At 28.1% G+C, this 26,536-nt stretch overlaps 1 protein-coding gene across 3 annotated transcripts; it reads right to left on the minus strand.

Annotated features, from left to right (window-relative positions):
- Positions 1-55: 55 nt before the first annotated feature.
- Positions 56-26,049, minus strand: LOC145751118 (E3 ubiquitin-protein ligase TRIP12-like). Of its 3 annotated transcripts, none has more exons than XM_082567204.1 (46): positions 25,864-26,049; positions 25,553-25,603; positions 25,300-25,385; positions 24,472-24,562; positions 24,280-24,325; positions 24,047-24,139; positions 23,228-23,372; positions 22,954-23,043; positions 22,167-22,271; positions 21,578-21,683; positions 21,125-21,255; positions 20,377-20,454; positions 19,938-20,027; positions 19,468-19,634; positions 18,936-19,052; positions 18,237-18,506; positions 17,816-17,932; positions 17,144-17,261; positions 16,492-16,603; positions 15,836-15,988; positions 15,105-15,259; positions 14,413-14,528; positions 13,497-13,621; positions 13,039-13,171; positions 12,539-12,690; positions 11,993-12,115; positions 11,537-11,661; positions 11,004-11,229; positions 10,322-10,484; positions 9,512-9,985; positions 9,212-9,360; positions 8,707-8,812; positions 8,210-8,405; positions 7,222-7,319; positions 6,956-7,086; positions 6,499-6,608; positions 6,206-6,297; positions 5,747-5,897; positions 5,153-5,406; positions 4,620-4,827; positions 3,914-4,149; positions 3,322-3,483; positions 2,709-2,867; positions 2,081-2,194; positions 1,393-1,591; positions 56-1,207 (listed from the first exon to the last, which is right to left on the minus strand). In XM_082567204.1, exons 1-46 carry the CDS (start codon positions 25,980-25,982, stop codon positions 1,011-1,013), a joined length of 6,639 nt encoding a protein of 2,212 aa, XP_082423330.1. In that variant the 5' UTR covers positions 25,983-26,049; the 3' UTR covers positions 56-1,010. The 3 variants fall into 3 exon arrangements, with proteins under 3 accessions (XP_082423330.1, XP_082423329.1, XP_082423332.1); XM_082567203.1 differs by having other exon boundaries at positions 19,932-20,027; XM_082567206.1 differs by lacking the exons at positions 19,938-20,027; positions 20,377-20,454.
- Positions 26,050-26,536: the final 487 nt, after the last annotated feature.

The raw sequence follows: 26,536 nt of genomic DNA on the forward strand, positions 1-26,536 counted from the left end.
AAGCTTATTTTAAAAGGCCCTGAAGTGTGTATACTGAAAACTAACCACTCGAGTCTGCTATTTAGAATTCGTGTTCAGAAAAAAAGCGAAAAACAAAATGCTTACCAACGTGCAAGAATTGCGTAGACACGAAAAAAAAGAAGCCATAAGTATTTTGGTAACGTGGATACAGAATCAAATAGTTTAACAACATTTCCAATGTCAAATTTTACCAAAATAATATTCAACAAAAAATAAATTGTAAAAAATGATTGTGGCCGATTTTTTAAAAGAAATTAAACGTACGAGAATGGACAAAAAAAAACGAACCAACAACACACTTGTGAACAACAGCAAAAAAACAATAAAAAAATTGTTAAATCCAAAGAACATAAATTCTGCTTCAACGCCCAAAAAAAACAGTATCTATTACCTAAATTTTACAAGTTGCACCACAAATTAACACACAGTATATTCGTACTAAACGGTCTGTACCACTCTAGTACTTTGGATTTAACCAGATTGTATAATAACGGGTTATAGGAAATCGTGATTTCCAAATTTAGTGAAATTGTGTAAGTGTTCGTAAACCACACTGAAATGCTGAAGGGCTGTTTACGAAACAAGCCCAAATTTTATTTAAATTAATTTGGGTTGGTCTTTTAAAAAATTCTATTACGCCATGTTACATCATCGTTATAAATGAACAACAACGAATACGTGTCTAACTAAGTCAAGCCCATGGCCTAGTAAGAGTAATAAATTACAAAAAAGCATTGCAAAGAACGTACATTGTAACACAACAAAGACAAAAGAACGCAAATTTAGCAACCAGACCATGTTAATATTACGGACAAAAAAAAGCCACTTTAGAAAGACTATAAGTTGCTACGGTATATAGAAAGCTTGTTTAACGCATGTTGGGTACCCCAAAAATGTTCAGATTAAAAGCTAAGATGCTCTGATAAACAGCTTAGCTTAAAAGTTAAATAACTTAGCGTTTTTTTTATTAAAAATGCATTACGTTGAATCTATGAAAGTAGGAACGATTTTTGGCCTTCCGCGGTTGCTTTTTGAAGGCGCTGTTGCATGACTGTTTCGCTTGAGTAGTCAGGAAGTTTAAGATAGTTGACACACGTCATCACGGAGGGAAGATATTCATCCGCGTTCATTCCTTCCTCCGGAGTTTTGCGGACGATTGTAAGAGGAGGATGTAAAGAAATAAGTCCTTTAATTTTTTTTAAAAATAAAAAAAAATAAAAAAAATTTAAATTTAAATAAATAAGAAGGTTTAATAAATAAGTAGGGGTAATAAATAAGTAGTGGTAATAAATAAGTTGGGGTAATAATAAAAAACTAAAAAATATAAATATTAAAAAAAACGACATTTAAAAAAAAAAATTTAAGTTTTACCTCCAACTGGCAAATGAGGACTTCCGGTCACAAACTGCAAGAATGACCTTTGTTCTGTGACGTCATATCGCGACATGACGCGAAAGAGTGTCTTCACGGCTTCACTGTCGTGAGTGTATCCGTGATCAGTCTTACATGAGTCGAACAACTCACGTTCACTCCAAGGCTGATATCTCGCTCCACAAAATAATTGATCCAACTAAAAAAAAAATTTTAAATTTTGTTTGAGTATTTTTGGAGTATTTTCTTTAAAGTATTTTTTAAAATATTTTTTAAGTATTTTTTTGAAAGTATTTTTTGAGTATTTTCTTTTAAGTATTTTTTTAAATATTTTTTAAGTATTTTTTTAAATATTTTTTAAGTATTTTTTTTGAAAGTATTTTTTGAGTATTTTCTTTTAAGTATTTTTTTAAATATTTTTAAAATATTTTTTAAGTATTTTTTTTCGAGGTTCTTTTACAATGTCTCAACAAGTCATAGAAAAAAAGCACAACAAGCTATAGAAAATTTACCTACATAAACGTGATATAAAAAAGTTATTGTTAAGCCTACTAACGTTAATATACAATAAATTAGATCATTTAAAAATATATTTATAAAAACGTGACATAATGTGGTATGGAAATTTTCTAATACTCCGAAATTATAAAAAATAATTTTTTATTATTTAGGTTATTTTTAAACTTACTTCGTCGGGAAAGAAAAAATCGATTGATTGGAGTGAAAAAACAGATTGAAATCCTTCTCGCATTGCTTCTAATTGTTGGTGGACCCCTTCTCGTAAGGTCCAGTAAGCAATTAGCTGTTAAAAAAAAAAATTTGTAAAAAAAAATTTTGACATTCACAAAAAAATTTAATTTTTTTAACCCATGATATTTATAAAATAATTGGTGACCATTTTTGTTTAATTAGAAAACCACAGAAATTTTTAAATAAATATAACTTTTTTGATTTGTTTATTGTGCGCAAATAGATATAGAAATGTAAGTAGCATATCTAAGCGCATTAACATTTTTTAAAGGTCAAATACAAAAGCAAAAACGCGTAGGCGTATCATAACTATACCAAGTATATACACATATCAGCTAGAGTGCTATTTTTTTATTTTTGGACGGCTTTTATTAAACTATTGGCAAAATAAGAGAAAACACGGACCACTTATTTCTAAAGTGTAGACAAGATTTTAAATAAAAATATTTACGGATCACTGGTGTTTTATGGTCCTCCAAAAAGTACAAAAAAGAATAAGCAAAAACCATAAAGTACAATTAGTTTAATAACTATAAAAACCAAGTAATCTTTATTTTAAAACTTACGTTTAAATATTTATCCAAATTGTTGATCGTAAGTTGAACTTTTGACCCGCCTTTCATGAGTTCAATATTTGGAAAGCCGGGAAGTAAGAAGTCGAGACCTAAATCTTCTAAACTACATCCATCCATAGTTAAAGCTAAAACCTTTTCGTTAACTCCGTCCTATGAATAAAAAAATTAATAAAAATAAGGGCTTATTCTGTAGTTATTTAAATATAAGTTCATTCGGTTTTTGAAAATTCGAAGCCTAAAAGTTTTTTTGTTTTTAATTGCACAAGTTTTTAATTTTTCCTTAACCTAAATAATGCTTTTTTTATTTAATTTATTTACTATCCCGACCCAGTCTCAAGTTGACTTTGGCAGTTGAGATATTATCAATTTTAATTGTCTAATAATTAAGCCACTGATCAAGTGCTGGCTCAGCATGAGTTTATAACGTTTATAGCGCCTTACTCAAGAGAGCTACAGCATGAGAGCAGTGGGGATCAAACAAAAGACCTCATGTAGTAAAGCCAAGTGTTCTGAACCACTGCACCACGCCACCTGTCAATTTGTAATTAATTACTACCAACCACCTTATAAGAATAAAATTAACCTTATAAGAATAAAAAGTTACCTTATTATCATGTTCAAGTGAGGCACGTTGATGTAGCACATTCTTGAGTTTGTTGAAAGTCAAGTTCATTCCTGGATCAACTTGTTCCAAATCCAACCAAGTTATTGTTTTTTCCTGACCCAACAACCACTTGTAGCATATAGTACTTAGAGGTAAGTCAACCTGTAAAAATAATTATGACTTTTTTTATTTTAGGTTTTGGGTTCGTCTGATAGTGTGGTATACAGATCATGGCAGCAGACTTCAAAAAAGTTTGGGGTCAGAGCCGCACCAATGCCACACTATTCACCCTTGAGCTCAGCGTTTATGGATAGCTAAAAATAACTATTCCAACAGCACACTCTTACTACCGATACAAACGCTATAAACGGTATGAAATCCTGCTAAGCCAGCACCCAATCAGCAGTATAATTATCGGGCAATTAAAATTTATATATATCCCAAACTGCCACAGGCAACTCAAGACTGGGTCGGGGTAACTGATGTTACTCTATGTTTGGGTTGCACATTCGACCTTCCCATATCGAGGATAAAGATATATATAAAAAAACAATAAATAAAACTATAATTTAAGAGAAAATTTGGAACTTACCAGTCTGCCATCCATAACAGACTTCGCAATAAATTTCCCCATAAATCTAAACTTGCTACAAATCTTCGCCGTCTTGTTGACTTTTGATGTTTTGCCCACTGGAAGGGGGTAGAGACCCACAGGAGAGTGAACAAAACTGTCCTCGTTGTTGTTTTCGCTTTCTTCTTCAACAACAACATTCGATAATTTTTTGACTTTTTCTTTGAGAGAGGTTGGTTGTGCGTTGTGACTACTATCTGCTCAGAAAAATTTTTTTTTTAATTTATTTGAATTTATTAAAAGCAGTTTTAAAATTTTTCTATAAATACAATTCGGATATAGATATACCTGAATTCTTACATAAATATATTTTTTAAAAGATTTTAAGAGTTTTAATGTTGTAGATTACAAAGGTGACCTTTAATAAAGTCAAGATGTAAAAAAATGTAAGAGTCAACATTTTTTTTTATAAACTCTTAAAATAAAAAAATAATGTAACATAGTGGCTGATATATATATATATATATATATAAATATGTTTAATTTATAGACCTGAAAAATTAAAAAAAAACTGCAATTTGTGTTGCACGGGCAAATATTAGTTAGTGATTAATTGCAACCATTTAACAGCAAAAATTCTGACTGTGGGCCATGCTATCAACAAGTTATTCTAAAAACACAAAGATCAAATAAAATATATTTGTAAAGAATTTTCAAATTAACTTACCAACTCTGTTTGTCTTTTCATCTGATCTCCACAAACCCAACTCACTTCTTTGTAGCTCATGGCTGGTGAGTGTGTAAAACTCAAGAGTCGGCCCCAACCCAGTCCCCACTTCACCCTCGTACTGGATTTCCAACAATGCCCTCAGGTGGCCATAATCTCCGATCACCTTGCCAGCTTGTTGAAGTAGGTTTTCACGCTTCACAACACACTGAAAAAAAAACAAAATTTTTTTTTATTTTTTATCAATATAAAAAAACTTCTAGATGTGTTTAAAATTTTGATTTTGTTGTATTTTTATTTTAAAAATCTTAACTTTTATTTGCCAATGATAATTTATTCGTGCACCACAAAAGGCAGTTTAAATTATTTTGTGGGCCTATAAATTAGACATACATATATGGTGGCCAGACATTTAAACCCCTTTATCTGAACCCCTTAAATTTAAACCCCTTTATTGAAATCTTTAACAATTAAACCCTTAATATATATATAGATTATATATAAATACCAACAAAATAACTAAATAAATTTACCTTTTTCTTTTCGATTTTAGGCATTAATCTGCTCGATGCATCATGACTTAAAGAAGAGGAGGGATTACTCGTGGAGTTTGCGCTGAGGTCGGGTAAAGCTCCGATGTCCAACAAATACTGCATCGCTCGATCCCGATCAAATGAAACAATCCGGAACAACAGTTGTCGGGTCTCGAAGGGTAAAATAAAGGGACATGAATGAGCAAGTTGGCTGAGCCAGGATGGAAGCTCCCCAGTCATTATCATAAGTGGATCTAAACAAAGAAGTTTTACAAAATTAAACAATTACAGCTATTTTAAATTGAAAAAATGTTAAAGTTTAAATAACTTGCATAAAATAAAAATAATTGATTGAAAAAAATTTATTCAAAAAAAAAAAAAAAAAAAAAATTTTATTTTTATATAAAAATTTTATTCAAAAACAACTAAAAAATTTTTGTCAGGAAATAAATATCAACAAAAAATTGTCTCAATTTAATAAAAACACATAAATGCTTTTAAGTATATTTTTACTTGTTTACAAAATTGATCAATTTTATCATTTTACAATAACAAAAACCTTAAAATTTATATAAAAAAACATTTAAAATTCACCTTGTAGTTGTCTGTGACATTTTGCTGCAAGTTTAGAGTTAATAAAATCCACAACATTGATCAAAGATCGGTTACTTGTATGTGAGGTTGGGGAGTAAAGGTTGTGCCAAAAACAATTTAAACCATGTAATACCCTCATTAGACATAATACCTTAAAAATAATGAAGCACGTTAGTAAAAAAATTAATATTTTCTATTGTTTAATTTTATTACCCAAATTTTTTTAGTATTTACTAAATTTTGATTAGTATTTCCAATTTTTGATTGGTATTTTCAAATTTAAGATAAGTACTTCATAATTTCTTACTAGTATTTCCTATTTTTTTATAACAAAATGTGTTAAAAACAAAACTCTTAATATTTAATTTTTTTTAATTTTATATACTTCAAACATTTATTACGTTAACTAAAAAGCATTTTTTTAATTTAGCCATATTCAAAAATATTTTTTTAGCTTACTTCAGTACAAGGATCTTTAGTTAAGAAAGTAGCTGGTAATTCCTTGTTTAAAAGTTTATCCAATGGTCGTTCCAATTCAGGTATCATGCCACCTAAAAATACACAAAAAAATATCACAAGTGCTAGCTTTAAGTCTATTGCGCTAACAGGCCTAGTTCTTTTTAAATACAGTTTTCTATATCAATCAGTGACACTTTTTAACCACCATATTAATAACACTAACCTGAAAAACTTTATTTTAAACAGTCATAATTCTACCCTAACAGCCAAGTTTAATTTAAAATTAAGCTTACCAGTCCAGAGGGTATCCATCTTTTTAGAAATCTTCGGAGAAACTTTAAACGAGCCTTTCTTTCCACCAGATGTCGCCCCTTGCTGTTCGGGTTCAGTAACTAACTTGTAACTATAAAAAATGAAATTAATATTTAACAAAAAATCATTAACATAAGCTAATACATTATAAATCTAAATTAATTGTACATGCGTTTGACAGCATTTTAATTCTTGTAATGGGACTTAAACTTGCAACTAGTATATGTTTGCCATAATTAACCTGTGCACCAGCCTATTTAGGCATTTAAATTGGCTATATTGTATATATTGCCCACTAAGGTCCAAGAAGTAAAGACATACATATATAATTAACATTTCACAAAAAAAATTTAATTTATGAAAAAATTGCCAGGGCAGACATGTTGTTTTATATGTTCTAAAAAAATTTAAATTTCCAAACAAGAAAAGGTAGTTTACTGAATAACATGAGTTGTACTCCAAACCCCAGTGCTCGCTATACTCGATATTTCATCTTCTTCATCTCTCTCATCCGATGATGTCATCAGCGACGGAGATCGACTGCTGTCCTCATAAAAATGTTTCACCGCCTAGAAATTTATTTTTTGATTATTATTTTTTTACCATATTCAAATAAAACGTGAAAATTTCAACACATTTAAAAAGAGTGATAGCAAACCTAATTGGTATACTTTTTATTAGTAATTGATTTTAAAGTAGTTTACCTGATAAACAGTCATGCTGTAAGGTAGTTTGTTTCCACTAATGTAAAGTTCAAGTCGATGTTTTCCACTTTTAATTCCACTTGAAGATGGAGGTGTTCCTGGAAAAAATTCAAAATAAAATTTATTTTGCTAATTTACCAAGAGTTTTTAAGCAATTAAAGGTCGATATATAATAAACTGTTAAAATATTTAAATTAAATGTATATACCAATAATAAAACAAACTACGATATAAAAAAACAATATCTTAATACACTTTTATTAAAAATAGACCATTTAAACCAAATTAAATAACAAAATAGAATAAACATAAATCATTTTTAACATAAACCATTTTTAAAATAGACTATTTAAACCAAATTAAATAACAATATAGACCAATATACATAAATTATTTTTAACATAAACCATTTTTAAAATAGACTATTTAAACCAAATTAAATAACAAAATAGACCAATATACATAAATCATTTTTAACATAAACCATTTTTAAAATAGACTATTTAAACCAAATTAAATAACAAAATAGATCAATATACAAAAATCATTTTTAACATAAACCATTTTTAAAATAGACCATTTAAACCAAATTAAATAACAAAATAGACCAATATACAAAAATCATTTTTAACATAAACCATTTTTAAAATTGACTATTTAAACCAAATTAAATAACAATATAGACCAATATACATAAATCATTTTTAACATAAACCATTTTTAAAATAGACCATTTAAACCAAATTAAATAACAATATAGACCAATATACAAAAAACATTTTTAACATAAACCATTTTTAAAATAGACTATTTAAACCAAATTAAATAACAATATAGACCAATATACATGAATCTTTTTTAACAAAAACCATATTTAAAATAGACCATTTAAAAATAAAGCAATTAAAAAACAATTTCTAAAACTACCAATATTAAATCAAAAAAAACACCATTATAAAAAAACTATTAAAACTTAATAAAAATAAACCATTATTAGAAGCTGAATGGTCTTCCACTTCGTCTTCCTCTTCTTCATCATCCTCCACTTCAATCTCATCCTCAGACCCATCATCATCTCCCATCAACATCATGTTCTTCTCCTCATCTTTGCTCGATCCCTGGGATCCGTATCCTCTTCCGATCAGGTACTTCTCGATTGCTTGCACAAGAGCAAGAGGATCAACCTAAAAAAAAATTCAACTTTAAAATAAAAAAAAAATTTTAAATTTCTACAAGGTTTTGTATCACGAATGCACAAGCAATCTTTGTTAATACCAAGCAAATACTAACTTAAAATAGTCTTAAAGCAAATAAAATTTTACTTACATTTACTTACAAATCTTGGCCAGGACCAAATCATAATTAAAACAAAAAAGTTTTATGTGTAACAAAATATATTTAATGAATTTTAAAGCAAAACTTATCATTAAAACAACATATATTAAATATTAAGATTTTTGAATAGAAATAAAAAATGTGACCTACCCTTACTGGACCTCCATGCCACTGTTTGGATTTATTACAATCTGGATGTCTGTGAAGTTGACATTTTAGTTGGTGGCGTGCAAAAAATGACAAAGCCTGTGAACCCCTGTAGAAAATATTAAAAAATGTAAATAATAAGTTGAATAAAAATGTTTTTATTAATGATAATTTAAATATTAGTAGACAGCCCACCCCTCAATTAAGTTTTAATTGTCATATTATAGTCGCAACTCTTAATTAATATTTGCTAGTGATAGTTTATCAGTCCACCACAAACTGGAGTTTTTTTTAAATTGGTAAGGCTAAAAATTAAACATACTTTCAGATATTATTATCCACTAAGTTCCATTAAATATAGATTGAATATAAAAAATAAAACTGCTACAACTTACAAAGTTATTATTTTTTCCAGTAAAAATATTAGTTAGATTATAAATCTGAATTTCAAAAATCTTAATTTAAATTTAAAAATTATCTTTAAACATTCTAAGTAATTTGTTTCTACCTTCCAGGAGCACTTGGTAGTTTATGAGATTTCACAGAAAATTGTTCCAACTGACTCACACAAAGATTTAGTTTGTGAACCAAATTCTTTAAAGATTCCATGTCCGATAAGTCAGATAAATTAAATATTTTCGAATTAAAATAACTCGTCTGTTAAATATAATTTACAGTTAAAAAATACAGAAACCCAAGTCCCTATAAATATTTAATAACTTAAGTTAAAAATATGTTTAATAAAAAATAAGAAAAATTTAAATAAAATAGAAAAAAACCTGAAAATAAAACTTATTGGTAAACTTACAGGCAGAGCAGTAAAAACATTCAAAAAAGTTCTTAGTCTTTGATCTCTTTCAATATAATTCTCATTTTGTTCTAGTGGTGTCGTTAAATTTTTAATATTATCCGTAACTTCACTTTCAAAAGCATCAAGTCGCAAATTAGGAAGCTCGGGTAAATCCCCTAGGGGCTGAACCCCCGATGATGATTTGGGTCTCACATTTTGGGGTGACTCAGCTGTACGGTTGTCCGTGTCAAGCGATTGTGAAGTTTTTGTAACTTCTGTTCTGCTTCGTCTTCTGGTAACCATCGGCGATGTTGAAGCAGTAAATTGTGTTTTTGTTTGATATTTAGAGTTTTCGTTAGTTTTGTTATCCTCGTAAGTTAGATAATGAAGTAAAGATGTAACAATTCCACTGTGCTGAAGTTCAAAAGATGAAACATCAGATGTACTTGTGATTTCACATAGTAATGTCAAGTTCTTTTCTGCTTCAGTGGCCTGTGTTAGAAAAAGTTTGTCAAATTAATTATTAAGATAACAAGCATAGTAAAATATTAACACAATTTAAAAGGACTATATTGGAGAGTTTTTGCAAGACACCAAAAACCAGGTTACCATATTTTTTCGTGTGACATAGAAAGTACTAAGTAGCGTAGTGAATGTATACAAGCTAGTACTTTCTACGTCATTACAAACAGGGCACTCCTATCCTTTTTTTTAAACATAAAAAGTAAGTAAAAAATATTTAAAGTTAAAACCATTTTTGTGTTCAGTGACACCAACTTTATCAATTTTCGCCAATATAGGACTTTAAAATTATCCCATATAACTTACATCAGACAAGGAAAGTGATTTAGCAATATTTGTAAGTTGGTGAAGTAGAGAATTGTTGTTAACTTCCCCGTCCACGCTACAATCTCCTTCATTATTGTTTGTGAAATATTGTTGCAGAAATAATTTGGCTTGTTCTCGAACCCACTGTTTTACTTTCTCCTTGCTACAAAGAAATTGAATATTGTTGGCTTGAATATAAGAGTAAAAGCTTTTTATGCAAGTTAAGATACTTGCCCATACTACCAAAACTTTAACCTAGGGTATATTTTCAAAAAAAAATTTCCAAAAAAAAGTTCGAAACTGACATTTTACTTAATTTAAAATCATTATTTTTTAGGAGTTAAAAGAACATTACAGAAAAGGGTTAAGATAAAAATGGGTAGTTAGAAAAGGTTTTATTGTCGATAATAAGGTATTTTTAAGCATATGACAGTATTCAGCAAATTAAAGTGATACTAGAAAGTTTTTATATGAAGACTTTTAAAATCTTACTTTTGTTTTTTTATAGTTGTTGGAAAAGTTAATTTTTTGGCGTTAATATTCAAAATATATATATTCTTTTAAATAAAAACTTTTTAAATTTTAACTCATTGTAATTAAAATAATTTAAATCATAAAAAATAAAAAAAAATTTTAAAAAGTTTCATGACTTAAATTTTGTTGATAAAATATTTCAACTTACTTTTCACTTTTTTCTTTTGAGCTGAGTGAATGTTTAAGATTAGGAAGAATGAGATTCTCCCTCGAAAGAGGAGACGAAGACGAGGTTTGGGATGCAAGAGAGTTAATGGACTGAGCGGAACTCAAGGAAGAATGACCCTGACTGGAGGAAGATGTTTTACCCCAACGAGATGGGTTTAAGTTGTAGAAAAATGACGATGCAGCAGAACGAGCCCCAGTTCCACTTCCTATATAAATATAACAATAAAATAAAAAACTGCCATTTGTGGTTAGTCGTAAAATTTTATTAAATTAAACTCTTTTTTTTAAATACGTTCCAAAATAGTTGCAAATATAATAATTTAAAAAATCTCAAATATATTGTAAGAATATAACTAAAGTTTACTCAAAAATGTATTTTTTTTTAATTAAAAACTGTAAACACCCACAAAAAAAAAACTTAAATTAGTAATCTTAAATTTATTTTATATTTGACTTTTGTTAAGGCAACGTCAGCAACAGTTTCTGATTTAATGATTTTTTTTTTAAACTTACCAGATTTAAACTTGGGGCCAGTTGGTGTATCGGTATGAGCATCATAGTTAGCAGCAAAAGCCTTGGCTTTAGTTAAAGGAGGAGAGATAATCCGCTCCGTGGGTGAAGACAACCCAGAACGAACCCTAAAAAATTTATTTAAAACATTATTTATAAAAGTAAATAGTTTTATTGGCTAAAAAATTAACTTTCTTTAAAAAAATTGTATTTTTTCCACTTTTATATATTTTTTTTATATTATACAAATGGCATTTACTGACATGAATATTGTTATTTACAATTTTAATACAGATACAAAAAAAATCATACAAAAAATATTTATTTAGAATAATCTACCCTGCTTGCCTTAACTCTTGGTAATACCAATATTAGCACAACTTTTTTTAAACAAATAGATGTTTCAAACATATAACAAAAAATTAATTTTTTACAGTTGGCAAATATTTTTTAAGTTACCTGCTTGATTTGTTTGTGGAGCTAGCGTCATCCACAGCAGGTGATAAAGATGAGGAAGAGAGACGTTTGCTCCCTGTGCTTCTCCGTGGTTGATACTTTCTCCTTAAAATGTCCGATAACCTTCTACAAAAAAAAATTTTTAATGTAAGCACAAATAAAAAAAAAACAATTATAAAAAATGTTTTTTGTAATTTTTTTTAACCAAATACCTGATTCTGTGAAAAGCCAAAAAGCGTAAATAAAAAAAAGATTTATTAGAGCACATTGTATATCAGGTTTTTAAATTTTTACATAGACAAACAGTTGACGGTAATTTTCATATTTAAAATTTTTGATTTTAAATTGCCATGATCATGAATTATTGATTGTTAAAATGAAAAATTTTACAGAAACTGGGCTTAATAAGCTTGGTATAATGCAATTTGTAAAATAGTGTATTAAATTGTCAAGTTTTTAAGAGAAAATTTAAAAAAACAATTTTTGTTATGTGCATTCACAAACATTTTTAAACTAAAAATTTAAAAAAAAATTTTTAAAAGAACTTACCCTGGCATAATATCGGACGGTGACGGTTCGGTGCTACTTGGTGCACCTTCAAATACCGGGGTTGTTTGGTTGGAGGGGCCTGGAATATTACTAGGTGGTGAATGTTGATTTATCCCCACTACTTTGTGGTTAGGGTCCAAGAGTTGTTCGACCTAAATTACATTTTTCATAAAAGTCATTAGTAATACTAGTTGGGAGCTCACTCTACAGACTACATTTTAATTGTAATAATATGGTTGCAACTTTCAACTAATATTCGCCAATGATAATTCACCCTTGCATGACAACTGGCTTTTATTTAGAATTACATGTTTATATTTATCATCCACTAAGCTCCTCTGCATATTTTTTAGTTATTTTTAAAAATATTTTTGAGATCATAATTTTCCTTATTAAAAAGCAAGACAAAACTTGATTTGACAGCGTTATTAAAACCAATGTGACCTCCATTTAATAAATATAAAAACTGGATCTGAACAAAGTAAAGTGTTTGTTCTTACCTGATGAGTTACCCCTTGTCTTCTGAAATAAACTTCAAATACATCGGGTAATTTGTTCATTAATATCATGGCCATCTGTAATGCTCCCACCACCACCTTGAGGTCAGTGCTCGATAACATTGAAGCTATGTGACTGTTAAATTAAAAAAATTAGCATAAATATTGAATATTCTAATCAATTTAGTTTTTTTTTAGTTTTAGCAAATCTAACAACTAATGTTTGACTGTGATAATTTACCTGCACACCTCAAATGGCAGTTTTATTAATTTTATAGTCTTTCAAATGAAACATATATATCATCCACTAGGCTCCGTTATATATAGATGATTTTTAAATACAATTTGGAGTAACATAATAGTAAGAGGTTATAGCAACTTTTAAGTGATAATCAATGTTTTTTTTTAGCTTTGCATATGGTTTTTAGCTTTAAATTAAATAGAAAAACATGATCATTTACCTAGAAACTGACAGGTTACGCAGAACATCCCTCAATAACTCTGGTTCAGCATAATAAACCATCCTCTGCACTGCTCGTAGACATTTGTGGCGCACTGCTGGTGAACCAGCTGAAGAACCATAAACCTAAACCAAATAAAACAACCAATTAAACACTAAAACAACCATTAAACCAATTTAAAAAAAATAATAAATAAAACAAGCCATTAGTGAAATAAATCAACCATTTAACCAAATAAAAAAACCATTTAATTCCATAAGGCGACCATTAAACCATATAACATAACCTTTTAGAACCATACATATTTAGATGACTGAAACTTGCCATCAAAAATTTAAAAAAAATTGTATATATAAACTAAATGTTAAAAATAAATAAACTAACCCACAATTTAAATTAATATTAATATACCCAGAGGGCATTTAAAATTACCAAATAAAATGTTTTTTACATCATCAATGGTAAAAATACAAAAATAATGTAAACAAATCGTTTTAAATAAAATTTATGGCTGATAAAATCACTTTCCTAGAAATGTGCCCCGTCAAATTACACAGTTTTAAAAAAAGATGTTTGTAATACAAGAACACACACACTTAAAGGTGTATTAAGTCAACAAAATATGTTAAACATTAAGTGTGATTTTCATACTAGGCACTATTCACTGTAAGTACAGATTACTCATACAATTTTGAGTTTTTAATTTTTTACAAAGACATATATTTAAATAAAAAATATAAAAATTTGTTATTATAAAATAACTAAAGCAAAAAACGTTTAATTTCTGATAAAAAGGTGCCAATTTATTAATGATTTTAAAGTAATGTTTAATAGATGTTGTTAACATCAAAAAAATGTATTACCATTTTTGTAAACCATTAGCTTAATATAAACAGTGTTTAAAATATTTCCTTACCTCATATAGTAATGTGAACAAGGATCTAACAAATTGAGATATAATCACACTATCTTCTTTCACCATGGACACCCTGGCATCTGTCATTGTCCCTGACTCCTTTTTTACAGCTTTCTCTACAAATTAAATAAAATGTTTAAATCCCAAAAAATGTCTGATAATAAGATAATAATTTTCAAGAAGCGATTTATATTTATTAATTTATTTTTTTTATTGAATATAACACTAAAATGTTAATTTTAAAAAGGCAAATTTAGTAGTTTCAATGAAAGCAGTATGTTTCTAGTAATATTAAATTTTTATTTAACCGACAGTGTGGTGTAGTGGTAAGAACACTTGCTACACCACACATGAGGTCATGGGTTCAATCTCCACTGCTCTCATGCTGTACCGCCCTTGAGTAAGGCACTATAAACGGTATGAACTACTGCTGAGCCAGCACTTAATCAGCAGCATGATTACCGGGCAATTATAATCTATAATATCCCAAACCGCTAAAGACAACTCGAGACTGGGTCAGAGTAACTGATGTTACTCTATGTTTAAGTCGCGCATTTGACTTTCCCGCATCAAAGATAGAGATATATACAAAAAAAATAAATTTCAATATTATTTGTTAAATAAAAAAAGGTATGAAACCTAAACTAAAATGACCCAATTTAAATATGAAATAACACATGAACATTTTTTACCTTTATGACCTCTCTCTGGTTGCCTTCTTATTGCTCTGGTATTTCCAGAATCTTCGTTAACTTGTTGCATGACTGTAAAATCTAGAGCATAAACTCGACCGTGAATTAACAAGTTTGCTTCATGGTCGTTGTTCTTATGAGCATCCTCTATTAACCTATAAAATAAAAAAATTTTTTTTAAAGTAAAAAAGTAACAAGTTTTGTATAGCTACTAGTTGAATCTACAGGGTCAGTATTTTAATTGTTGCAATATAGTTGCAAGCGACTAATATTTGCCAGCAATATTTATCCATGTACCACAAACTACAGTTTTTTTGTTGTAGGCACAGAAATTTAGTAGCTTTTTAAGCTTAATTATATATATAGAGATTAATTGTAACAAATGCATAAAAAATGCATAAAATATAAGTCCGGTAGTGTGGCGAACCGGTCGGCGACAATGGCGACAATCTTAGAGGGTTCGAGACACACTATATACACATTATTTGCCCATGGGCCCGGCATTTATGAATAGCTCAAACACAGACTAATAACACCCTCACACCCAATAATATATAAAAAAAATACCCCTAAAGGAAATATGGAAAAATGGGTACATAAAAAATATATTTTTTGATATGGCCCAATAAATTATAAAAGGTTTAATTCCTACCTAATGTACAAAACATAACAAAATTTAAAATTACAAAACAAATTTATAACATTGATGTTTAACAATGTGAAAAAATTACCTGTTATCATGCCTTGAATAAGGTTTCCATGAATTGTCATCAGCTTTCCACTGCCATGTAGGTTCATTATCGCCACCCTGCTTGTTATTTTGTTTAAGTAATCGATCTACACTGAACATTGGATCATCTCGTGGTAGTCGAGGCATCAACTCACTGTTAAAATACAAGAGTTTAAGTTATTTTTAAAAGTTGTCATTTTAATAGAAAATTTGATACTTTTACGCTTTTTATACGAATAAATTAACTAGCAGTGGACTTATCTTAAGAATTAATTTTAGGCAATAAGTGATTAAGAATAAATAATGCAACCAAATTTTGTTATAAAAATCACTAAAGAAATCTATTGTTGAACTTTTTAATATTGTTATTACTTTTATATAGATATATATAGCTTTAATATGTACAGTTGGACATATAATTTATGTTAATCAAAACCTTAATTTAAGTCAATATTGTTTAGTTTTGCAAGCATAAATATTGTTCTATTACCAAGAAGTTTATAACAAAAAATATAACCAAAATCAAAAACAAGATTAAAGATTGTTGCAACATTAAACTTGCGCAGTTGCATGCAACACAAAAAAATAGCTTCAGGCAAAAAAAACTAATTACCAAATATCATAAAAAGCAAAACATTACACATAAATAGCACATACCCTATAAGAGAAGTGATCTCATATAATTCTTGTGGAGATCGTGGTACAAGTTCAATTTGTTTACTTTCAGTTGCTGTGCCGCATAATAAGTATCTTAGTGTGTCCACTATGTCTAAATAACAATATTTATGTTTATGTTTATTTTAATATTTAGTTAAAGTGCTATAGAGTTTTTCAGTTTTATAAGTGATGTATAACAAGTTGGTATGGTTGACACTGAATCATAAAATGTCTTTAGAATCTTAAAAAAGTGTCTGTGGTACTTACAATTTAATTTTCAAAACTACTGGAAAATGATAAACATCAATAACCAGGTTACCATATTTTTTCATGTGACGTCGAAAGTACCAAGTAACAAAGTGAATGTATACAAGCTAGTAATATCTACGTTATCACAAACAGGCCTTTCCTTTTTTCTTTTTTTAAATTAAATTTTTTTTTTTTAAAGTTGTATATATAACTTAAAAAGTAAGCAAAATTATTAAAAGTTAAAAACATATTTGCGTTCAGTGACACAAACTTTATCAATTTTTGAGTAAAAAAATATTGCTAATATAGATTTTTCTTACTAAATAATACAAAATTTCCAAATATGGTAAAAACAAATAGCCATATTGTAAACAGATAAGAATATTCAATATAAAAAACTTACTGTTTCTAACAAGCTGGGCAGCAAGGTTAGGGCATGAGGAACAAAGATGGCACATTGTCCTTATAACCATCACAAATGTGCTACTTCCAATTAATGGTGGGGTGACTAGAAGCAAATTCTATAAATGCCAAAGTTGAATTTTATTTAAAAAAATAGACGTTTTCAAATATATATTTAAACATAATGGTCTATTGAAATATATTTTTATTAGTTTTATTTGAACTTTTAATGAAGAAAACCCTTTAAAACTTAAAACAATATTTTTCTATATTTATAACCCACTATAAAAGCGGTTTAGTTATTAGTAATTCAATTAAAGCAGTGACCTTTATATTAAAATTAAACGAAAACATTGTTTTTAGTGTACTAACAAACGGTTTGATAAATATCATAAGTAATTGTATGTGCTATAGTAATTACTGTATACACCCTTTGTAGGGTTTCAATAAAGAAATAAATACTAATTGCATGTTTAATAGACGAATATAAAAACTGGTATACAATTATATGTAACAAATATATGTAAATATGTTAGAGATTGTCATTTAGGTTTAAAATTATGCAAACACTATTAGATTTTGTAACAAAATATCTTAGTTTAACTACCTTACAAATCTAATACCATAAATAATGTAACCTGTAAACATTTACGTGAAAACTTTGGTTTGTTACCTGGAAATTTTCTAGTAGTGGATTGCAAGCAATTTTGACCAAAATTGACGACTCGTTGCGATAATTGTCAACCAAGCGAGCAAAGCATAAACATACACTCTCAACACACTTCTTATCCTACATGTATAAAAAAAACATTAAATATTAAAAAAAAATGAAATATAAAATATATTATTTTCTAAGCTGTTTGCCATAATAATTTTCATAAAAATTAAATTACAGAAAAAGCTAATAAGATAGGCTATTTAAAACGATCAAATTAGAAATAAAATAAAGACATAAAGTGTGTATTTTTCTAAAAAAAGTATCTTACCGAAAAAACATTATTTTAAATTAAAAAAAATCCCACCAAAGTTACAGATTTGCTAAAAATAACAAATCCTTTACCAAACTAGTCTTTATGTTAAACCACAACACTTACATGATGGCTCAATCTTTGCACCAACATACTAATACTACTCCCATAATATTTGTCAAAATCACTTTGGGGGTCACTTGATGACATCACAAAGCAACAGTTTGCTGCCACCGAGAGGGAATTCCTCTGCGCAGGTAACGAGAAAAAATCCAGAAATAATAAACACGACGATAATCCGTTAGCTCGTAAAATTGATGGGCCGTGACGTCTTGATAACATTTCTAATGCCGTCAAAGATTGTTCTGCTACATCCATACATTGAATACTTTGCAACTACAAATAAATGGATTTAAAACTTAAATAAAATAAACAAGAAAACAAATTGTAAAAAAATGTGTTTATATAAATAATGGAGCTTAGTAAGCGATATGTATGTACAATTTATAATCTTACAAAATAAAAAAACTGCTGTTTGTGGTGTGCGGGTAAATTATCACAGACAAACATTAGTTGAGAATTGCGACCATATAACAACACTAAAGTCCTGACTGTAAGCTGGGCTATTGACTAGTACTTATAAAAAGAAGATATCTATTCTAAAGCCTAAACTTTTTAAATTAAGTTCATACTCTTATTTAAACTCTTTCTGTTGAATTTTCCTATTTAAGAAAATGCCTATTATTTAAAATCAATTTAAAAATTTATCTTAAAAAGTTGTTCGACTTATTTAAGTTTGATACCAAATTAAAAAATGTTTTTTACCTTCTCGAGGAACACAGGAACGGCATCAACAACTACAGCAGAAGACCGAGGAAGAGCTTCCATCATGTAAGTTAACGCTCGACATGCATGGTTCATCATATCAAAATTATGTTCCATCTAATTCACATATAACCATGTTATTAACAAGTCATATTTTTAGTTACACCATCATTTATTAACACAGAGTTAAATGTACTTAACTTTTAAAGATAAAATTTTTTGGGTTTGACGAAATATTTTTTCTTTCAATACATTTTTTTTACTAAAAAAATATCACTGAATAAGCATTGGACATATTTGTGTGTAATTTGTAATATAAACTGTGTAAGAACTACAACTATATTGTTATAAACCACATTGTTTATTTAAAATAAAAGTAAAAAACAGATAACTAATATTTTTAAATTTTTAGATTTAAATGCTGTACATACAGGTACAATCCCTCTTATAACAATAATGACTTTTTTTTATTATGAATAAATTATAACAAATAAATTAACAAAAAAACATAGGATTTATGTGTTTTACCAACCTTTAACAGTGTAATAAGTGAAGGAACCACCATTTTGATGGGAAATCCTGTCAAAGTGTCTTCGTTGCCCATCACCAACAGTTGGCACATTTCAATGACAGACTGAAGCTGTCGTGATTCATCACCACTTGCCTGCATCCCTTGTAGTAGTTGCTGGGCTTTTGAGCCTGCAAAAAGTACAAAGAAAATTGCTCTACTAAACTGCTATTGTTGTTTAAATACACCGGATAATATTATTTTTATGCCAGTTTCTTATCCCTACTCTAAACTGCAAAATTGTTTAAGTTAAAATTAAATATTTATTAAGTAATTAATTTTTACAGACGGGGTATAGGAATATGTATATATGCAGACATAAATAATCATAAACATAACATGGCTGTTAAAACAACATCAAAACACACATGCTTAACATACCACACTAGACCTTGCAATATTACCACATTTATCTATATAGAACATACTTGTACCGCTGTTAATTGATCGGTGCAAAATATGCTGAACTCTCGGTCCCAAGCTACCAAAAAAGTGGGATGGTAGACCACGTGCTTCCAATAAAGCTATAAAAATAACAGACAAACCACTTCATTGTTGGGGTAAAAACACATCAAATATCAAAAAAAAAACAAGCAAACCAAGGCATAAGGATCAAGTAATTTAAATCTTAACAAAATGTGCTGTAACCAAAAACAATTTCACTATTTTGCGACAAAAAAAAGCTGCAGACCGATTTAATTTAAAATAGAGTTTTTTCAACTCAATTTAAAAACCAAGTGCATTAAATTCAAAGAAATTTCTAACAAATTATATTAATGCCACAAGCAAGGCATTTTAATTTTAAGCCATTCAGGTCAGAAAAATTTCAATTTAAAACCAACAAAAAAAGAAAATTTTGCCAAGTCATCGCACCTTGTAATCTGGACATATCTGAGTCATCGAATTCGGCGTCAGCATTTTCCCCTTCAGGGGAGTTTTCATCTCTAGCAGCTAAATAAAGAAAAAGGGGGCAGGTAAAGAGAGAGTGATGACAAAAAAAGAAAGTAAACCAAAAAAATTTAAACGAGCCTTTAGAAACTTGAATTTATTTGAAATTAATAGCTTAAAATTAGACAGTAATTTTTAATTTATTGCATAAATTGAATTCAGTTGATTTTCTAACAAATTTATAATTTAACTATTTATTTTCATTTTAAAATTATAAAATCATGCACAAATTATTACATTTCGAAATCAAAATTCACTTTTAATAATTCTCAACTGTTTAATTTAGGGTTTAAACAAATATGAAAAAATTAATAGATATAAAACATCCATTACAAACATGCAAGTGTACTCTCTTTCTGTTATTTACAATGTTAATATAAAAGTTGACCACACAAATACTTTCAATCAAACAAATAAAGGCATTATAATATTTAATCACTATAGATATTAAACATATACATTTGACAAAACATTTAAAAATTAATTAACTTTATATTATAAAATCTAATAATTGTATTGTTGGTATTAACTAACTGGGATAACATTAAACAAGTTTAATATTGGTTATTACATAAAATAAATCCTGTCAAAAATAGTTTAACTAGTAAAGAGATAAAGAGAGAACCCAAGTTAGATAATAACAACTTTGTTTAAGAAAGTAAGTTTAAAGTACCTGCTGGGTTGTTTGGTGCATTGTTCTGTGGTGAAGCTTCTTCTCTTGACATCGTGGAAGCTCCTCCGGTAGTTGATGGGTCCTCCTGGTGGGGCTCTGTACCACTTGAAGATTTACCCCGACCCCTACGACTGTACAAAATATAAATTTCTTTAGTTACTTTAAATTACAATAAGAACAAAAATAGGTCACCCAAAAAAATCAACATATGAATAGAATTAAGCTAAAAAGACAAAATATATACATATGTGTATATATATAAAGCCTTTAAATAAAATAAACTGCTGTTTGTGGCGCATGTATATACAGTATATACATAAAATTCTAGGAATTTAACTTATTTTCAGAAATATAACTATTGCTTTGTCATTAAGCCGTAATGACATTGCGCTTTATTGAGTAGCATCACCATATTTGTACAAGAATATTAAAAAAAAAATTGTGTTTAATTACCTGGTGCTTGCACAAGACCCCGTTTTGCTTGTGTTAGTTGAAGCTCTTCTGGAGAACACAGTTGGAGGAGATTTCTTCCCTTTCTCCTTTAACGAAGAACTTTTACCTAAAACAATATTTTCATTTAACAAAATTCAAAAATTTTTAAGTTTTATTTTATTTAATTGTGTTAAATTAACCACATAACTAACATGATAGTGCCGAAATAATAAGCTTTTTAAAATAATTTTGAAGTATATTATAAAAATGTTTTATCAACTGGTTGATGGTTTCCTAGAAAAAAAATTATTATTAAAATAAAAAATATTTTTAAAATAAGATTCGTTTTTATTTTAAATTTCATAATTGTTAAATGTTGCAATTTTTTCTGTTTTAAACCATGTTAAAAATATGTGAAATGTTAACAATTTTTTTAAAATCCATTACACTAAAAATCGAAGTTTTTAATTTATATAAACACAAAAAATAATTACTTTTACTATTTTTCGAAAAAAAATTTGTTTTATGGACGCATATACAACAGCCCAATGTTTAATAATACAATACTCTTAACATTTAAGTTTTTAATTTAAAAATAAAAACTAATTACCTTTATTATTTTTTGAGAACTTGTACTTTGTTGAGTTAGATCGAGTTTTTACTCCAAATACTGAAGTTCCACTTTCTTGACTAACACTACTTTCAGACTTTGAATCTAAAAAGAAACTGAAATTTTCAACCAAATGACCAGCATAAAATATGTTATTATTCAACAATAAATAAACTGTAAAAATAAAATGCCAGTGTACCAAATAAGTAATATTTGTTTTTTAATTTCTTGGAATCATCTGTTCTTATAATGTTATTAATAATTAATAATGTCTATAGATTCTTTGTAAATTTTTACAACAGCTTGACAACACAATAACAAATGGCCTACATTTTTTTAATATTACATAAAACATATATAATTATAAACTGATACTAGTTAAATAACACTAATAAAGCTAAGTGGTGACCTCTTAAGTATAAGCACACCTAACACAAATGAAGTTAATACACAATAAAACGGTCATATAAATTCTAAAACATAGCCTTTCTTTAAAAATCAATAATTTAATAAAATATCAATAGACCGCAGCATGTAATAATCACTCGGTTTTATATATGTTTGTGTGTAATAAAGATAAATCACGCCATGTCAAAGATTAAACAAATACAGCAGTTCACTTTTACTAAGTAAAAATTTAAGTTTGCCACATTTTTTTTAAATAAAAGATAAGTAGTGTTACAACTTAACAACAAACCAGGCTTATTTTTAAATTAAAAAATTTCAACCCAAAAAATATTAAGATGACTTTTTGTTGGAAAATTTTTAAAATAAATTTTTAACTTACGTGAAGCTTCTTGCTTGCTACCTTTTCCAACTTTGATTTTTAAACTTGATTTGGAACCTCCAACTTTTGTTTTAGTTGAAGGTAATGAAGCTAAAACCCATTAAACCATATTAATAAACTGTTTAAATATTAAAAACATCCAAAAAATTTGTTTAAAAGCACATAAAAAAATGTTAAAAACACAGAAACTACAACAGTACATAGAGCTTGACTGTCTTTGTTAAGTTCTCTTTCAAAAAATCTTTAATATTTCACAAGCAAAAATCAAACTTACATGATGCTGGTTCAGTTTTAGGCAGATCAACCGAACTCGAAGCAGTAGAAATTGAGTTTGTTTTTGAACTTGTTTTGTTATTTGATTTAGTGAGTCGTGACGCCAGTTTTCTTGTAGGATTCGTTGTAGCAGATGTGCTACAACTCTAAAATTGAAAAGTTTTTCGGGTTAATGTTACTTAAAAAAAACTTTTTCATATTTTTAAGCTCATGTATTTTTAAATAAATATATGTAAATAAAGAATAGCAAACTGTCTGTAGCATTGATTTTCTCTGTTTAAATGTAAATTAGATTATTTTATGGTATAAAACCATTAGCATTTTAGTATTTTTTCCATTAAGTATAATAACCATATGACCATGCTTAACAAATTGTATGAAAAAAATCAAATAATAAAACATGGAATACAATTGACTATACTTAGTTATATTGATCCACAGCTGCAAGACTGCATACTATTTTTTAATAGCAGGCAAATCACAAAATCAATATTATTATTAGTATAAGACTGTTATAACAAAACCCAAATAAGCATGTTTATTAAAAATTTACAAGAAAAAAATAAAGAATTTAAATTTTTCCCAACGAATTGCAAAATTTAAAAAACATATATATTATAAAATTTTGCTCAACGTAAAAAAAAACATGAAACTTTTGTATTTGTACAGAAAATTTACTTAACAAAAAATTTGAAAAAATAACAAAGACCATATTCCATATTTTACCTTTTAAATTTTAACAAAAAAGATATTTATGATTTGCTTTTAAGTTGAAGTTAGGCAAACTTAGGTCCTGTACATTAAATACAAGGTAATTTACCTGATTAAACCTGTCGTCGACTTCGGAGTCTGAATCTGAAGAAGCAACAGGGGCAATAAAAGGATACCAAAGTTTTGTGGCAACTTCTTTTACCTAAAAGAAAATTAAAATTAAAATCCAACAACACAGTTCGCAATTCAAAAAGTCACCAAAAAATGCCTAGTGTTGTATAATATAAATACTGCTAGTATTAACTGAGTCACTTTTATTAACCTATCCATTTCTCTATTTACCTTTGATTGAGAGCTTTTTCTACCTTTCTTTGCTTTATCAGTATTTCTGAAAAATAAAAAAGTTATTTAAAATTCTCGGTTGGGCAACCGTAAAGTTAACTTGAACAATTTATTAAAAGAACCTAATGTAGATTAGTATCAGTTCATGTTGTTTTTAAATGTTGAAACTTGATTTTATTTTAAGAAACTTACATTACAACTCCTTCAGGTAAAGCAGATGCTTCAGATCGAACTCGCTTTGGTGGAACAAATTCAGCTCCACAAGTTGAACTTTTAGATTTTCCTGAATTTAAAGTTTTATTTAAACACAAAAATCTATTAAAAGTTTTATTGATACATTAACTTGTATTAAATATGCAAGTCAAGCTTTATTTAAAAACTAAACAAAGTTAACAATTGGTAAGGATCATCAGTTGCTTTGTTTTTACATTTTTATAAAAATTTCATTTTTTGTATACACTTAAACTAAGAGGAAATAGTAATTAACTGCAGTGTGTTTTGATACAACGTTAGGCAAACAACTACATTTTGTTAAAAATTATAACACCACTTAACATTTATCAACAAATTAAGTCACTATAAAGCTTTAAGCAGAAACTAATAAAAATCTGATGATGCCAAACAATTATGTAATGTCAACAGTCTCATGACACAGCAATACTTATATTTAATCATTAAATATAGCTAAGACATTATGTTTTTAGTAAATGTGCTATTCTGAAATATTGATATCAAATTTAGATATTACAAATTCTTTTAAGTTTATTATACAGGCTATAAACGGTTTCACAAATCGTTAGATATGCTAATATGAACTACCTGGTAATTTATCTTTAGTAATTGCTGCTTTTCGCAAAAGACTAGCTCTAGTTGGGCGTATATTAATTTCTACAAAAACTTATTAATAAAAAATAAGTTAATATCACATGAAAACTTCACTAAGTACCACACAGCAATAAATCAAACTTCGTATAAGAGTTTGGTGTTAATGGATTACTTATATAAAGGCATTTCACATACTTGAAACTTGAGATTCTGAGGCACTTTTCTTTACAGGATTTTTCTCAAATTGAGATACCCTTTTTTTCTTAGCAGGCGAAGGAGACCTAAAAATAATAATTGCATAATTAAGATGTATAATAAAATTTTTATAACAGACATAAATAACATAAGATTCTCTAAACATAAATCACTCACAAACACCGTCTATGTCAGGTGTGTTAGACCATGTTAGGTAATATGTTTATTTATTAAAATTAGGTAAATCACTCACCGATAATAATCTGTCTGGCAAGTAGGCCTTGGTCTTAGTTTTGAGGTATAACTAAATTAATATAAAAATTATTATTAAATTTAAAATAAAATGTTTCCAGCAATTGAACTATAACCATAAATGGATGTGAGTTTTTTTCAATACATCACTATATTTTTTTACCTCTAGACCAATTTAAAGCAGGTGAATTCACCAATTAAAAACACTACCATCCCACTCTTGTTTACAACAAAATATCAAACTGTGCCTGATTTTCATATTTTTTAATTGATTTATGCCCAAAATTTAATAAAAATTAGATGTTTACCAACCTCAAAAGTTTACTTGAAGATTGTTGACTGGTTTGATCTTCTGGTGGATTGTTGTTAATAGTTTTGAACAAAGATTTAGCTCCCGGCGCCCCGGTTGAGTTACTACAACGACTGTACATATGAGAGGGCTTTGAAAGAACTCATTCCCGTGCAAAACTACACTATTTTGAAAAATTAACCTAATAAGTTTACCTGCAAATATCACAGAAAAACATATTAAACACCCTGCTTAAATTGGTAAATGATAATACAAGCAACTGTCTATACTCAGTCAGGTAGTTTTATAACCTTTTTCTAACCCCTGTTTGTTAACTGACAGCTCATCTTATCTTGTCGGGTTAGTACGGTTTTTCCCAAACAAAACCTACTTTGAATGTCAAAACGTCACCAACATGTTACATGATTAAACCACAAATTAATGTTTACATAATAAACAAGGAGGTGCTATACCTTGTTTATTTAATTTAAAAATAAATAATTTCTTTAAACATTATTTTGGTAAAATCACCTAATATTAAGGCAATGCCAGCTGGCTTTGAGTGTTTGATATACTAGCAGCCAAACAGGATACAGAGAAAAGATTAGAAAAAGTAATATTAAATCAATCTATTTTAAATACATTTTCATTGATTCTTAAAATTCATTTAAAACCAATATTAAATCAAGCTCTAAT

This window comes from Corella eumyota, chromosome 4 (assembly GCF_963082875.1).
Source record: "Corella eumyota chromosome 4, kaCorEumy4.1, whole genome shotgun sequence".
NCBI classification, from domain to species: domain Eukaryota; kingdom Metazoa; phylum Chordata; class Ascidiacea; order Phlebobranchia; family Corellidae; genus Corella; species Corella eumyota.

What these genes read in the sequence shown, in the direction of transcription:
- LOC145751118 (XM_082567203.1), bottom strand. Translation starts at nt 25,982, where the DNA reads ATGTACAGTCGTTGTAGTAACTCAACCGGGGCGCCGGGAGCTAAATCT. An exon ending in TCAAAAGAAAAAAGTGAAAA is followed by an intron (nt 10,485 to 11,003) that starts GTAAGTTGAAAT and finishes ATTTCTTTGTAG; the next exon opens with CAAGGAGAAAGTAAAACAGT. An exon ending in TGAAAAGACAAACAGAGTTG is followed by an intron (nt 4,150 to 4,619) that starts GTAAGTTAATTT and finishes TTTTCTGAGCAG; the next exon opens with ATAGTAGTCACAACGCACAA.